This window comes from Bombina bombina, chromosome 1 (genome assembly GCF_027579735.1).
Source record: "Bombina bombina isolate aBomBom1 chromosome 1, aBomBom1.pri, whole genome shotgun sequence".
NCBI lineage: Eukaryota > Metazoa > Chordata > Amphibia > Anura > Bombinatoridae > Bombina > Bombina bombina.
In genome coordinates this window covers 62,290,901-62,307,368 of record NC_069499.1, presented here as the reverse complement: position 1 = coordinate 62,307,368, position 16,468 = coordinate 62,290,901, and the positions used below count along the sequence as shown (strand labels likewise).

Sequence of the window (16,468 nt, the reverse complement as noted above, 5' to 3'; positions counted from 1 at the left end):
TAACCTAAAGACCAGCCAGCACAATACATCCCAGTTGGACAGCAATAGCTATGCAACAGAGGTGGAGAATTATCTTTCTATTCCCGGCCTTCCCAAACTTGACGATAGTGACTCAGACGCTCTAGACTTACCTTTTTCAGTGGAAGAAATAACGGTCGCCATCAGAGATTTACCGGCAGGTAAAAGTCCGGGCCCTGATGGGTTCGGCAACTCTTACTACAAAACATACATCCACATTCTATCTCCACAGCTTGCTAATCTATTCAATTCTCTACAAGATAACACGGGTTTTGCACAAAATATGTTAGAAGCACATATCACGGTGCTCCCTAAACCAGGGAAAACACCTACCAGACCGGAGAATTATCGACCCATTTCACTTCTGAATACGGACGTGAAGATATATGCCAAGGTCCTGGCCAATAGGCTAAATCCTTTATTAAAACATCTGGTTCACACGGACCAGGTCGGATTCATCCCGGGGAGGGAGGCCAGGGACAATACCCTTAAGGTTACACAGCTTATTTCCTATGCCCGAAACAATCAAATCCCAATGGGAATTATATCCACCGATGCCGAGAAGGCTTTTGATAGGGTGGACTGGCGATTCCTTAAAGCCACCCTATCCTCCATGAATATAGGGGACAGATTTATTAGTAGGGTTTTTGCTCTTTACTCAAGCCCTGTTGCCAGAGTGAAGGTTAACGGCTATCTTTCGGATCTCTTTGAAATCTCCAACGGGACTCGTCAGGGATGCCCACTGTCCCCTCTATTATTCGCTCTCTCCATTGAAATTTTGGCACACAAGATTAGACTTAACCAACAAATTAGGGGAATCACAGTACACGACACTGAATATAAAGCGGCTCTTTATGCCGATGGCGTGCTATTGACATTGACTGACATAGATGAATCCATACCAGCCTTGCTCAGAGAATTTCGGATATATGGCAAATTTTCAAATTTCCATCTCAATCTTGCAAAATCCGAAATGCTCAATGTAAATATCCCCCAAGGAATCCTAGAAAGGGTCACCTTGAATTGCCCACTCAAAATTCAACCTAAAAAACTTAAATACCTAGGGGTTTATTTAACAGCTGACCCTGCGGACATGATAGAACCAAACTATTTCCTTATCCAAAATGAGATTATAAACGACCTCTCCAGATGGGGCGGCAAAACTTTTTCCTGGTTTGGTTGGATCCAGATATTGAAGATGAACATCCTGCCCCGCATTCTTTATCTTCTCCAAACGATTCCCCTACCCCTGCCCAGTCAATATCTTACCAAACTGCAAGCGAGGCTGGAGGGCTTCATATAGAATAAAATTAAACCCAGAGTACAAAAAAAAAACCTTTACCTGGCTAGAGACAGAGGAGGACTGGGAGTACCGGATCTTGTGAATTACAGATCTGCTACTTTATTGCAAAGGATATCGGAATGGTGTTCCTTGTCGGATCAGAAGCAGTGGATCCGCTTGGACTTTGACATTCTGAGAATAGGTAATGTAGGTGCTGCGGCGTGGCTAAGTCCACGGCACAGACCACCTTTGATTAAGAGATACCCCCTCCTGGACGAAGTGTTTACACAATGGGATAGGCTGATGAGCACTACCACACACATCTCTTCTATTCCTTAGCCTCTATCACCTTTTCGGGGGAATCCCGAAATTCCTTTATCCTTCACCTCCAGATCAGACACGAGGGCAACACACATCCGCGACAGAGCTATAGGATCTCTGATCAGGGATGGAGCTGTGATACCGATAAATGAACTGATGGGAACGGAAGAACCTGTGTTCTCCTCCTGGTTCTCACACGCACAGGTCTCACACTTTGTACATGGACATCCTAAAAAAAACCAATTAATCAGGGGACTTACCCCTTTTGAGAGCATCTGTATGTCAGAACATCTAGGTCGGCATCTTCTATCTAAAATATACAGGCTGTTGATACCTACGGACCTTCTGCCTGCTTATGTACATAGATGGAACTCGGACTTACATTCGGACATAACCTTACAAAACTGGGCAAAAATCTTCCTTTTACACAAAAAATGTTCAATCTCTGCCAACACACAAGAAATGAATTTTAAATTCCTTTCTCGCTGGTACCTGACCCCAACAAGGTTAAAACAAATCTATAAAAACACTGATGGCAAGTGTTGGAGAGGGTGTGGTGAGGAGGCAGATCTCCTCCACATATGGTGGAATTGTGATAAAATCAGACCTTTCTGGAAAGAGGTTGTTACGTATATCAGACATACCTTCTCGGTACCGCTTCCCCTAGAACCTGATATTTTGTTGTTTCACTCATTACCTAGAGTAGAGGATGCTGCCACGCAACTGCTGTTAACGACCTTTCTGAATTGCGCCAAAGCCCTTATCCCCCAGAGGTGGAAGTCGGTAGAGACTCCCACATTGGCTCATTGGAAGGCACAGGTATCACACACCCTTAACCTAGATAGACGTCACTACTGGGAGACAGGTAAAGCAGTGACACACGAGCTAATGTTGATTAGGTGGAGAGAGGCTACAGATAATGTGGAGGGCCAAAGTGCTTAGCCTTAAATGTTCATGGAAATCTTAAATGTTCATGGAAATTAGAGTGTTTTTCTGTACAGGCCCTCGCCGGGACATCTCCCCCCTACTTCCTTAAATGCCCGTTTCTCCTTTTTTTTTTTTTTTTTTCTCTCTTCTCTCCCTTCCATTCTTCTCCTCCTCCCCCTTCTCATCTTATTCCCCCCTTTTTTTTGCTCCTCTTTCTTCCGTTTCCCTTCCTCTAACCTCTGGATATTTGTTGAATTAAAACTGTTTCATTGACCACGGTCCAGGGGTTTCTCAAACTCTTCTTTTACAATATTGAATGTTCGAGCTTTTGTTCTATTCCAAACCCCTGTTTGTAACTATTGTTATGTTGTTCTTAATATGCTTGGTAACCTAATACTGTTCTGGACAATATTATTAAGAAATAAGGAACAAAAAAAAAGGAAAAAAAGAAAAGAGCAGAGTGTATTATCAGATATGAAGGCGGATACAGTATATATGTTTGGGACATTAGATGCAGGATCCACTTTGAAATTGTAATCTCAAGTTTGTCCTAATTGTGTTGTACTATTATTTTTTATATACTTGTTTGTCTTTTTCATTTTATATTTTAATAAAGCTCTTTTCAACACAAAAAAACAAACAAAAAAAAACAAAAAAAAAACATGGTGGTGGGAGTGTCATGGTCTGAGCCTGCATGAGTGCTGCCAGCACTAGGGATCTACAGTTCATTGAGGGAACCATGAATGCCAACATGTACTGTGACATACTGAAGCAGAACATGATCCCCTCCCTTCAGAGACTGGGCCGAAGGGCAGTATTCCAACATGATAACAACCCAAAACACACCTCCAAGATGTCCACTGCCTTTCTAAAGAAGTTGAGGGTAAAGGTGATGGACTGGCCAAGAATGTCTCCAGATCTAAACCCTATTGAGCATCTGTAGGGGCATCCTCAAATGGAAGGTGGGGGAGCGCAAGGTCTCTAACATTCACCAGCTCTGTGATGTCATCATGGAGGAGTGAAAGAGGACTCCAGTGGCAACCTGTGAAGCTCTGGTGAACTCCATGCCAAAGAGGGTTAAGGCAGTGCTGGAAAATAATGGTGGCCACACAAAATATTGACACTTGGGGCCCAATTTGGACATTTCCACTTATGGATGTACTCACTTTTGTTGCCAACGGTTTAGACATTAATAGCTGTGTGTTGAGTTATTTTGAGGGGACAGCAAATTTACACTGTTATACAGGCTGTACACTCACTACTTTACATTGTAGCAAAGTGTCATTTCCTCAGTGTTGTCACATGAAAAGATAAAAAAAAAGATAATAAAATATTTACAAAAATGTAAGGGGTGTACTCACTTTTGTGAGATACTGTATATGGATATGAAACCCACACATTTTCTTTCATGATTCAGATAAAGCACGTGATTTTAAATAACTTTCTAATTCACTTCTATTATCGATTTTTCTTTGTTTTCTTGGTATCATTTGTTGAAAAGCAGTGATGAATGTTTAGGAGCCGGCCCATTTGAGGAGCACTATATGGCAGCAGTTTTGCAAGAATGTAATCCACTTTCAAGAGCACTAGATGGCGGCACTATTTCCTCCCATCTAGTGCTCCAGATGCCTACCTAGATATCTCTTCAACAGAGAATATCATGGGAAGGAAGCAAAATATATTATAGAAGTACATTGGAAACTTTTTTAAATGGTATGCACTGCCTTAATCACAAAAGAAAATGTCTAGGTTTTATACCCCTTTAACTTAGCATATGGAGGTGGGAGACCAGAGAAGCCTCAGCTATTTTTAATCACTTTGACTAGAGCTGTTGGAGAATGCAGTTGTTGGACTTCTGTGCCACTGTGAGCTAGTAACTGACTCAAAGTCTGTCAGAGAGTTGAATGTTCTGTTAAAATTGAAAGATTCGTTTCTTTTAATTGTTCAAATACTATAAAATAAGATTTTGTGTTAATATTAGTGGTCTATATTTGTTGTTCCCTTTGGAAATAATGGTAACGAATCCAAATCAAATATTTGTCTGAAACAAATGCCCACATAGATAAAATTTGGCCGAGCCAAATATTTGGAAAAATATGAAACAAACCTTTCAAACGAAACACATTTTTTGCTTGTTCAAATGTCTATTAAAAACAATCACCATATACAGAATGTTAACGTTACCAGAATTTACTGCTCTTTTTCACAGTCCAACATTGTATACACATTATTAGATACCAAATGCTCCAAAAATGATTAACTATTGCAGACTACCTAGGGAGGCATGAGTCATCTAAGTCAAACCATAATAAAAAAAGGTCATTTTAATTAATATATTATACATTATGTATGGTCTCTTAAATTAGCAGATCAGTTTCATTGGAATTTAAACCTATGTTTAACGCAATGTATGATCTGGCACAGATGAAAATAGACTTTCAAACTAAAATGGTAGCACAGTGTATCTTATTTTTATTTAAAGGGATGTGAATCATTAATTTTTCTTTCATGATTTATCTACAAAATACAATTTTTAACAACTTTCCAGTTCACTTCTAATATCAAATTTGCTTTATTCTCTTGGTATCCTTTGTTGAATGAGCAACAATGCAATACTGGGAGCTAGCTAAAAAAAATATCTGGTGAGCCAATGAAAAGAGCCATATATCAGCAGCTAGCTCTCAGTATAGCACTGCTGCTTCTCAACCTACCTAGGTATACTTTTCAACAAAAGATACTAAGGGAACAAATCCTATAATATAAAAGGCCAAGTGTGTTTGTCCAAAGCTGTCATGCGCAGTAGAGACAGCACAAAGACAAACACACCTGGCCTTTGAGTCCCAGCTGATCTGCAGCAGAAGTGGGCTTGGCCGGGCGTGAGCGGAAGGTGTGGACGACATGAAGGGGGCGTGGCCGGGTGTGAATGGCAATGAATGGGCGTGGCCGGGCATGAAGGGGGCGTCGCCAGACGAGGTCGCGCAATAGAGGGGAGAGAGATAAAGAGGGGAGAGAGATAGAGAGGGGAGAGAAATAGAGAGGGGAGAGAAATAGAGAGGGGAGAGAAATAGAGAGGGTGAGAGAGAGAGAGGGGGGGAGAGAGAGGGGGGGAGAGAGAGAGGGGGGAGAGAGAGGGGGGGAGAGAGAGAAAGAGAAGGGGAGAGAGAGAAAGAGAGGGGGAGAGAGAGAGAGGGGGGGGAGAGAGAGCGCAAAAGAGGGGGAGAGAGAGCGCAAAAGAGGGGGGAGAGAGAGCGCAAAAGGGGGGGAGAGAGAGAGAGAGAGAGCAAAAGAGGGGGGGGAGAGAGAGCACAAAAGAGAGGGGGGAGACAGAGCGCAAAAGAAAGGGAAAGAGAGCGCAAAAGAGAGGGGGGGAGAGAGCGCAAAAGAGAGGGGGGAGAGAGCGCAAAAGAGAGGGGGGAGAGAGCGCAAAAGAGAGGGGGGAGAGAGAGCGCAAAAGAGAGGGGGGGAGAGAGAGCGCAAAAGAGAGGGGGGGGGAGAGCGCAAAAGAGAGGGGGGAGAGAGCGCAAAAGAGAGGGGGGAGAGAGCGCAAAAGATAGGTGGGAGAGAGAGCGCCAAAGAGAGGGGGGAGAGAGAGTGCCAAAGAGAGGGGGAAGAGAGAGCGCAAAAGAGAGGGGGGAGAGAGAGCACAAAAGAGGGGGGAGAGAGAGAGCGCGAAAGAGAGGGGGGAAAAAAAGAGCGCAAAAGAGAGGGGGGAGAGAAAGCGCAAAATAGGGGGGAGAGAGCACAAAAGAAAGGGGGGAGAGAGCGCAAAAGAAAGGGGGGAGAGAGCGCAAATGAGAGGGGGAGAGAGCGCAAAAGAGAGGGGGGAGAGAGAGAGCACAAAAGAGAGAGGGGAGAGAGAGCTCAAAAGAGAGGGGGGAGAGAGCACAAAAGAGAGGGGGGAGAGAGAGCAAAAGAGAGGGGGGGGAGAGCGCAAAAGAGAGGGGGGAGAGAGAGCGCAAAAGAGAGGGGGGAGAGAGAGCGCAAAAGAGGGGGGAGAGAGAGCGCAAAAGAGAGGGGGGAGAGAGAGCAAAAGAGAGGGGGGAGAGAGAGAGAGCAAAAGAGAGGGGGAGGGAGAGAGCGCAAGAGGTGGGACCGCTGTACTGCAAAGAATGGCCCGTGTGAACGAGCTTTAGGACTAGTTTATAATAAAAGTACTTTGGAAAGTTGTTAAAAATTGCATGCTCTATCTAAATCATGAAAGAAAAAAATGGTTTTCATGTCACTTTAACAATTATTAGGCAAATGTAATGTAAGTTGTAAGTTACCTTGGAAATGTCATTGAAGTAATAGCTCAACTCAGTCTTGAGATAGGAATTCCAGTCCATTTCCCGCTGGAGGATTTCAGTTAAGACTTTTATAATCGTTTGCTAAATATAAAGGAAGTTAATATTTATTTAGTTCTGCACAACTGAAGGAGCGTGTTGCTGGTATAACAAACTTATACTACAAAGAAGAGTAATAGAACAATATTTTTCCTATCAGATACATAATTATTATAAAATCAAGGCTTGGATTAAAGGTCTATGAACTGAACACATAATGGGCTAGATTACAAGTGGAGCACAGTCGTTAGCAGGGTCAATAATCTTTTGTGTGACAATGAGCAAAAGAATAAAGCACATCCTGGTATCAGAAGGGGATGGTTAAATTTTTTAACTAAACCATCTTGACAAGGCTGAGGGACATATTTAACAAATGTGCGAGCGGACATGATAGGAAGTAGCATATCATGTCCGCTGCACATTGATAAATGCCGACATCATACGCTGTCAGCATTTATCATTGCACCAGCAGTTTTTGTGAACTGCTGGTGCAATGCCGCCCCCTGCTTCATAACTTCTGTTTCCAGTGAGCCTGAAGGCTTGCCGGAACAAAGGGGCCTCAATCTCCATACAGAGCTTGATAAATATGCCCCTGAAACTCAATCGTGTTACAAGTGGTGAGTTAGGTGTTAATTTGCACTCGGGTGCAACCAAAATTATTGTTTGATAGTTTGCATAACAAAACACACAGATATTAGTGTGTCCTAGACTATCGCTCAAGCACTAAAATATAACTGGCCAGAAAAAAAATCTCTCTATTAACTACACTCCAGTGATGTTAGCGCACAAAAGCACTAACATTTTGTGCTCCATTTGTAATCCAGCACATTGTGTAGAGACCGAGGTTTAAAAACCCCTGATCTCATTAGAGCTTATATGTTATACCTACAACCAGGGTTGTATTAATGCAACAAGGCCGGTGCCTAGAGCGACAGATTTATGGGGGCGGCATTTGTCCATTTGCAGTGACTGAATATTTGGGCATGGATTAAAAAATATATATATATATCTATATATTGACCTGCGGCAAAAAGCAGGTCAGGTGACATTTTTGATCTGCCGCCCGCCTTCCTGTCTGAGACTCTGTTGAGAAGCAGCCGCACATAGATGGAGGGAGTAACGCATGTGATCTCCCAGGCCAGAACTCTAAGAAGAAGTAGTGCCAGTGACGTGGAGCAGCTACAGTGGAGACGACAGTGGAATCGGTGGAGCGGTGGCTGACCTGGTCGGCTGATCTAACTTCAGGTAGGGTCAGGGCAGCAGGGCACTGGGTCTGCCACAGCTCCAAAAAGTTCATCATTGGCTACTGCTGGGTAGCTGTAGCATTAATTTCAAGTCAGCCCCCTAGCCAGGAAAATATTACTTCCAGTCTTCCATGGTCCAGCACATGGAGATCAGACTTCAGTGTTAGCTCAGCTCACTATGGACATTATGAGTTTGACCACGCAACACAGAATATGGAAATTGTAGAAGAGCAGCTGGGGATTGCACTATACGGCAGGTACTCTGGTGCTGTGTGGATTAAAAAAGTGGGCTTTGTCCAACTAGTGTAGATGGACAAAGCCCAGTTTGTTAAGCCACACGGCACTAGAGTACCTGCCGTGTAGTGCAATCCCTAGCTGCTATTCTACAATTTCCATATTCTGTGTCGCGTGGCCAAACTCATAAAGCCACACAGCCCGCTCTGCTGCAGCGCGCAAATAAATGTTAGGGCCGCGATTTTCCTTCCCATCCTTGTGCGCAGGATTAGTTTATTATTGTTGCTAAGTGACATGTGTCACGTGACTTCATCGGCTTAGACTTACAAGAAGGGAAAAGGTAGGCTTAAAGGGCCATAATACCCAAATGTTTAAACACTTGAAAGTGATGCAGTATAGCTGTAAAAAGCTGACTAGAAAATATCTCCTGAACATCTCTATGTAAAAAAGAAAGATATTTTACCTCAAAAGTTCCTCAGTAGCCACCTCCCATTGTACAGGATTTCTAAGCAGCATTTTAGTATATCTGTCCTAGGACAGCTGAAAGGATGAGCATCATGCACTCTCATGTTATTTCACCAATCAGGTAAAGGAAGCTTACTATGAAATCTCATGACAGTTAAGTCAAATCTCATGAGATCACAGTAAGAGTTCATGACCTCAGCACTGCTGATGCTGATTGGCTGCTGTTCATTTCTTCTTTTTTTTTTTACCTGCAGCTGGGAGCAGGTGAAGTATAACTTTTTACACAGAACTTACTCTGCTGAGCTGAGGAGATTGTGAGGTAAAATATCTTCCTTTTTTATATAGAGATGCTCAGGTGATATTTTCCTGTCAGCTTTTTACAGTTATACTGCATCAGTTTCAAGTGATTTAGCATATGAGTATTATGTCCCTTTAAGACTTCCTGTTTCATCCCTGTGCCTACTCCTACCACCTAAAAAATACATTTACTGAACTGAGCTTGGGCTCCAGCCTGGCAGTATATTTAGTTTAGGATTAGTGCTGGGGTTAGGATAAGAAATTAGGTTGATCCTTTGAGGTCCTCTTTGTTATACAAGAAGCTAATTGAAGTCCCAGGGATATCTCAGCAGTGACTGCCCTGATATTGTGGAGTGTTTATGTTCAGTAACTCAAAGGAACATAACAGTAAGTAATGCCAGTAAATTAAAGTTTTCAATAGATACTGGCTTTATAAAAAAAATAAATGTAATGCTTTGCTTTAAAAGCAACTCTGCCTGTGGAAATTTCCACTCCCATAAAATGAAAACATAAAAAGAACAAGCTCCATTAAAATTTGCAAAAAGAGTTTAAATATTATTAAAAATATTCATAAAAAATATCAGTAGTTGTTAACATCTTTATATTATCTTAACTTTTATGTCTGTTTTGCCATTAAAGGGACAGGATGAAAGTTAATTTTGAAGTTTTATGATTCAAATTTATATATATATATTTTTTCAAACAAACTTTTTATATATACAATCAAGTCCTGGTGAACAATACCCTGACCAGGCAGAATTTTGAGTGCCTAGGGCAGCACAAAACCTAAATATGCCACTGTCTACAACCCAGATATGCTGCACAGTACAACCCAATTTAATTTATATTTGTATAATGAGAAAATAAATGCAACATCATACAAGGACTTTCATTTACTTTAGATATTAATATAAATATAATATGATCCGAACCCGTCACAGCTGACAGTTATTCTACTATTAGAATGTTCATTTGGTGTTAAACAATTATAGGAAATGATTAATAGAAAAAGAAGGGCATCAGCTTATTGTCACCATTGTTAACAACAACAGGAATAGCTTTCTTGCTCTACTTTGGCTTAGCCCAAGTATTCTTGTTATAAATTTGAATGCGTTGTATTGTAATTGGATCAGCTGAAGTACAGAAAAACAAATGGAATGATAAAAACAAGAAATGGCAAACTAGAAAATCACCTTTTAAAAGCGTCAAGTGAGCACAAAATGATTCCGAGGACATAAAGCAGTGAGCATGAGGCTGCACATGAAGTCACTGACACTTGTATGCTGCTATTGCTTACAGCTGCATGGATCCAGCACTTGTTACAGTAATGATCAGAAGCTGACAAAGGCCTTCTTAAAGGGACACTAAACCCAAAAATTTTCTTTTATGATTTAGGTAGAGAATACAATTTTAAACAACATTCCAATTTACTTCTAATATCTAATTTGCTCCATTTTTTAGATATCCTTTGTTGAAGAAATAGCAATGCACATATGTGAGCCAATCACACAAGGCATCTATGTGCAGCCACCATTCAGCAGCTACTGAGCCTATCTAGATATGCTTTTCAGCACAGAATATCAATAGAATAAAACAAATTAGATAATAGAAGTAAATTAGAAAGTTGTATAAAATGGCATGCTCTTTCTAAATCATGAAAGATAAAATTTAGGTTTCATGTCCCTTTAAGGCATTCACATGTTGTGTTGTATGCCCCTGTTGAAACTTAGCTGCTTTCCATGACAGCATACTGAGGTAGGCTCAGGAGCAAGGACGTATCTTTTGCCCTATATGGCAGCTATGTTTGCTTGTAACAAAGTTTCACATACAGATTTCCTGACACGTGCAAACTCTTGAGCATATGCTCTCCTTTTTCGGGACACTCTATCTGAATAATCAACGTTTAATTTTTACTTCCATGTCTTGTTAAAGGGACATTAAACACTAAATAAATGCTAGATAGAATGATGCAGTCAAAGAAAAGATTAGTCAGAGAATCGCATGTAGACGTATTTTTTAAAGTTTCATTAGCTGTTTAAATATTGACAAAATAAGTGTAAAGTTTTAGTGTCTATGTTACGGGCAAATGGACATTACCCAAGTGGCTGTGGGTAAAGTCCGATGTACTGTAATTCCCCCATCCAAGGCGGAGGCAAAAGAGATACTGAAGATGGGGGAATTACAGTGCATCATATATATGTTTGGTGCAGTGACTCGAAGTGCATGCACTCTGAGAGGATTTATGATCTTACATCGGGCATTACCCACAGCCACATGGATCCAGCACTTGTGTAATCCTAGGATTACCCAATATCTGACTTTACCCATAACATGTATCAAACAATCACCTAAGTTTTTTTTTTAATTTAGATTAGGGGTTTTTGGGCACTGTAAAAGAGCTGAATGCCGTTTTAAGGGCAATGCCCATACAAATGCCCCTCTAGGGGCAATGGGTAGCTTAGGTTTTATTTAGACTTAGGTTTTTTATTTTGGGGGGTTCGTTGGGTGGGGAGTTTTACGGTTGGGAAGACTTTGTATTTTTTTCTAGGTAAAAGAGCTGTTTAATTTAGGGCAATGCCCTACAAAAGGCCCTTTTAAGGACTATTGGTAGTTTATTGTAGGCTAGGGGTGTTTTTATTTTGGGGTGGCTTTTTTTATTTTTATAGGGCTATTAGATTAGGTGTAATTGTTTTTATTTTTGATAATTTCGTTTATTATTTTTTGTAAGCTTAGAGTTTTTTTATTTTTCTTAATTTTTGTGTGTTTTTTTTGTAATGTTAGATTTTTTTTATATTGTTTTTTCCATAGTGTTAGGTTTTTTTAAAATTGTAATTTAAAAATTTTAATTGGTAGTTTTTTATTTTATTAGAATAGTTATGTTAGGTTAATTTATAGTTTAATCTTAGTTTTTTTTTATTTCACAGGTAATTTTTTATTTATTTTAAGATAGTTATATGGTAACTTTTTTAAATTTAGGTGGGTGTTAGGTTTAGGGATTAATAGTTTAATTTAGTGTTTGAGATGTGGGGGGCCGGTGGTATAGGGGTTCATAGGTTTAGTTTATTAGTTACGATGAGGGGGGCTGGCAGTTTAGAGGTTAATAGGTTTATTTAGTGTCGGCGATGTCGGAGAGCGGCGGATTAGGGGTTACTAGATTTATTTAGTGTTGGCGATGTGGGTGGGCGGCGGATTAGAGGTTAATAGGTTTATATAGTGTTGGTGATGTGGGTGGGCGGCGGATTAGGGGTTAATAGGATTATTTAATAGTTGCGATGTGGGTGGGCGGCATATTAGGGGTTAATAGGTTTAAAGTATTTGTGATGCGGTTTAGGGGTTAATAGGTAGTTTATGGGTGTTTAGTTTAACGTTTAGAGCTCTCAGTTAGGTTCTATATGCCCGATAAAACAGCGTGTGAGCTGAGAAACGCGTTGCAACCTTTTATTACATAGTGGTGATTGTTGTACCCTATGTTTTTATACTGAATTTTATTAAAAGTGGATTTTATACTTTCACCTGACTGAGAGCCTGAGTTTTTACCCTGGGGAGGCGCCCCATACAGAGGTGTGCAGGATCCAAGGAGCAGTGAGCTGGGACACAGAGATCCCAGTAGGCGAGACTAAGCGCAAGTGGGTGCTGCGGCCATTGTGAGCACCTGTCTTACATTCTTGTATGATCGTGGATTGTGTAAATCATATTACACTAGGAGGCGCCCTTCTTTCTTGTGTGTCCCACAGAATTGTCTAATCTTCCATCTATCTGATGGGGAAGGAGCAGCCGGCAGTGGGGACCTAAGAACACTCTGGAGATCGATGAAAGGACAGAGCAAATTGCTTCGATTATCCGTATGGACTTATGAGATAAGAACTTCTTTATGTGTTAGAATTATTGGTTTTCCTATATTTGGCTCAATTCAAGGCCCTACCACTGTTCACTTATTATATGCCATAATATATTTTGTATTATCATTCTGGTGTATTGCGCCCCCTGGAGTGGTGACACGTTATTATCACCAGGTTGTTTTAGTTTATGGGTGTTAGTGTACTTTGTAACATTTTAGTTATGAGTTTTGGGAAACATTTTTGTTTTGTAAAATCCATAACTACTGGTCTCAGATGGCGGTATGTATTATGTCGGTATGGGCTGTAACGCAAACATTTTAGTCGGACCGCACAACCTGTAATACGGCGCTATGAAAAATCCTGCACTCAAACGTCATTTCTTTGAGTGCGGAATGTACGTTGCATTACAGGCTAAAATACTTGCGATATAGCTATACCACCGCGACTCATAATATACATTACCGGCCATTCTAGCGCAATGGCCAATTTTTAGCGGTAATAGCCGTATCGTAACGCAAAACTCGTAATCTAGGCAAATCGGAGCTGCCATGTTGTAACTTAGGCTACATTTTCTGCTGTAGACAATTAGGGACAGCTATAAATAGGTCACTAGAGTGTGCAGCCAATGGCTGTGTGGAAAATAACTGTGTTCTGCACTTCCATTTCTAACAGGAACTGAAAACTCACAATTTCAGAATGGAATTATAGGAAAGGGGGACAAAATAGATAATGAAAGTATATTTCAGAGATATATATATATATATATATATATATATATATATATGATTTATCATTTTATATTACTATTTTATATTACTATCTCAGATTGTTTAATGTCCCTTTAAGGAAGTGAACAAAAAGTTTTAAACTATTAAAACTACTGTAACTATTAAACTAGTAAATAGTAACCAGAAATATGATCGAAATATATAGTTTTGTTTTACCTTTCCAGTATGTATTATCTTTTCTCCAGTGTTCTCAAACCATTTTTTAAACAGCAAATGGTCAAAGTCTTCTGTCTCGTGCTGGTACGCAAGTTGCCTAGATGTGATTAAATAATAAATAATATTTTAATACACAGTGCAATGTAAACTACTGATATTAAAGGTACATGATACTCAGTTTTTGTTTCATACAAAAGAGAATGTTTCAAAATGTTTTACAGTACATTGTGCTGAATAAATCAACTTTTTTATGAGAGTTCTCCCTATCAGCCAATGAACCATAAAGTCCCAGAACCCAAAGGCACATAGTTTAACTTTAAAGGGACGTCAACACCAGAAATGTTGTTGTTTAAAAATATAGATAATGCCTTTATTACCCATTCCCTAGTTTTGCATAACCAACACAGTTATAATAATATACTTTTTATCTCTGTGATTATCTTGTATCTAAGCCTCTGCAAACTGCCCCCTTTTTTCAGTTCTTTTGAGAGACTTGCATTTTAGCTAATCAGTGCTCACTCCTAGGTAAATTCACATGCGTGAGCTATGTTATCTATATGAAACACATGAACGAATGCCCTCTAGTGGTGAAAAACTGTCAAAATTAGAAGCGGCCTTCAAGGTCTAAGAAATTAGCATACGAACCTCCTAGGTTTAGCTTTCAACTAAGAATACCAAGAGAACAAAGCAAAATTGGTGATAAAAGTAAATAAAAAAGTTGTTTATTATATGCCCTATTTGAATCGTGAAAGTTTTCTTGGACTTGTCTGTCCCTTTAAATTTAATCAGCTTTTACAAAATCTTTTTCATACAACAAACTTTTTTTTAATATGTTTAACAACTGCTCCTGCATATGCATGAGAGAACACATTTCAATAATATGTCCCTTTAAATCATCTCTAGAAGATGTCATCATAAGAGAATGTGATAAACCGTGTCTGTTAGGCCATTTAGTAAATATTTGGATTGTTTTAAAGGGTCATTTGAATTATATGAAACCCAATTTTTCTTTCATGATTCAGATAGAGCATGTGATTTTAAACAACTTTCTAATTTACATCTGTTATCAATTGTGTCTTTGTTCTTTAGGTATCTTTTGTTGAAAAACAGGGATGTATGCTTAGGAACCGTCCAATTTCTGGTGCACTATAGGGCAGCGGTTTGGCACGAATGTGCAAGAGCACTGGAGGGCAGCACTATTTCCTGCTATGTAGTGCTCCAGATGCCTACCTAGGTATCTCTTTAACACAGAATACCTTGGGAACAAAGCAAATTTGATCATTAAAATTGTATGCTCTGTAGGAATAAAAAAAAAAAAAACCTTTTGGGTTTCATATCCCTTTAGGACCATTAAATACAGTAGAATTGCATAGTCCACAAATGAATAATATAAAGACAATGCAATTATAGATAGTCTGCATTTTAAATGAGTAGTTATTTTTTTTCTCACAATTTGCAAAGTTACTTCCATCTCCCCTTCCCCTGTGTCATATGACAGCCATCAGCCAATCACAAAATGCATTTACATATACTGTATACTGTGAACTCTTTCACATGCTCAGCAGATGCTGGTGCCTCAGAAAAGAGTTTTTTACTTAGGTTATTATTAATTTGGGGGTTGGGGGGGTTGTAAATGTTTGGGGGTAATTTCATTCTTTTTTTTGGCAAATGAGCTGTTAACTTCAGGGCAATGCCCTACAAAAGGCCCTTTTAAGGGCTATTGGTAGTTAATTTTTAGATTAGGTTTTTTTTAACGGGGGTATTAGAATAGGAATAATATTTTTTTGGGTAATTTTTTTTTTTTGTAATGGTAGCTTTTTCTTTTTTTTTAATTTTAGTGTTTATTTTTTGGTAATGGTAGATTTTTTATTTTATTGGTAATGTTATAATTTATTATTTTCTGTAATGTTAGGATTTTATTATTTTCTGTAATGTTAGGTTTATTTTGATAATGTATGGGTTTTTTTGTGTTTTTTTTTTTTAAAGTAGTATCTTTTTAATTGTATTTTTGTGTATTTTAATTGGGGTTAGTTTAATACTTTGCGTTGTGGGAGATGAGGGTTTAGGGGTAAATAGGTTTATTATGTACTTTGCGTTGTGGGGGATGGTGGTTTAGGGGTTAGGGGGGTGGTGGTTTAGGGGATAATAAGTTTATAATGTACTATGCGTTGTGAGGGGATGGCGGTTTGGGGGTAATACATTTTATTAGTGATTGCAATGTGGGTAGATGGAGGTTTAGGGGATTTGAATGCCGTCTTGATGTGTCAGTTTATTAACCCCTTAATGACCGGACCATTTTTCAATTTTCTTACCCTTAATGACAATGGCTATTTTTACATTTCTGCAGTGTTTGCGTTTAGCTGTAATTTTCCTCTTACTCGTTTACTGTACCCACACATATTATATACCGTTTTTCTCGTCATTAAATGGACTTTCTAAAGATACCATTATTTTCATCATATCTTATAATTTACTAAAAAAAAAATGATAAAATATGAGGAAAAAATGGAAAAAACACACTTTTTCTAACTTTGACCCCCAAAATCTGTTACACATCTACAATCACCAAAAAACA

At 39.4% G+C, this 16,468-nt stretch overlaps 1 protein-coding gene across 1 annotated transcript in view; it reads right to left on the bottom strand.

Annotated features, from left to right (window-relative positions):
- The window catches only part of LOC128653259 (uncharacterized), a 147,924-nt gene that overhangs the window by 10,382 nt on the left and 121,074 nt on the right, over positions 1-16,468 (bottom strand). Inside the window, exons 3-4 of the mRNA XM_053706451.1 lie at positions 13,894-13,990; positions 6,814-6,915 (exon numbers count right to left, since the gene is read on the bottom strand). Of these exons, the coding sequence (XP_053562426.1) occupies positions 6,814-6,915; positions 13,894-13,990 (199 nt within the window). The remainder of the gene's footprint in view (positions 1-6,813; positions 6,916-13,893; positions 13,991-16,468) is intronic.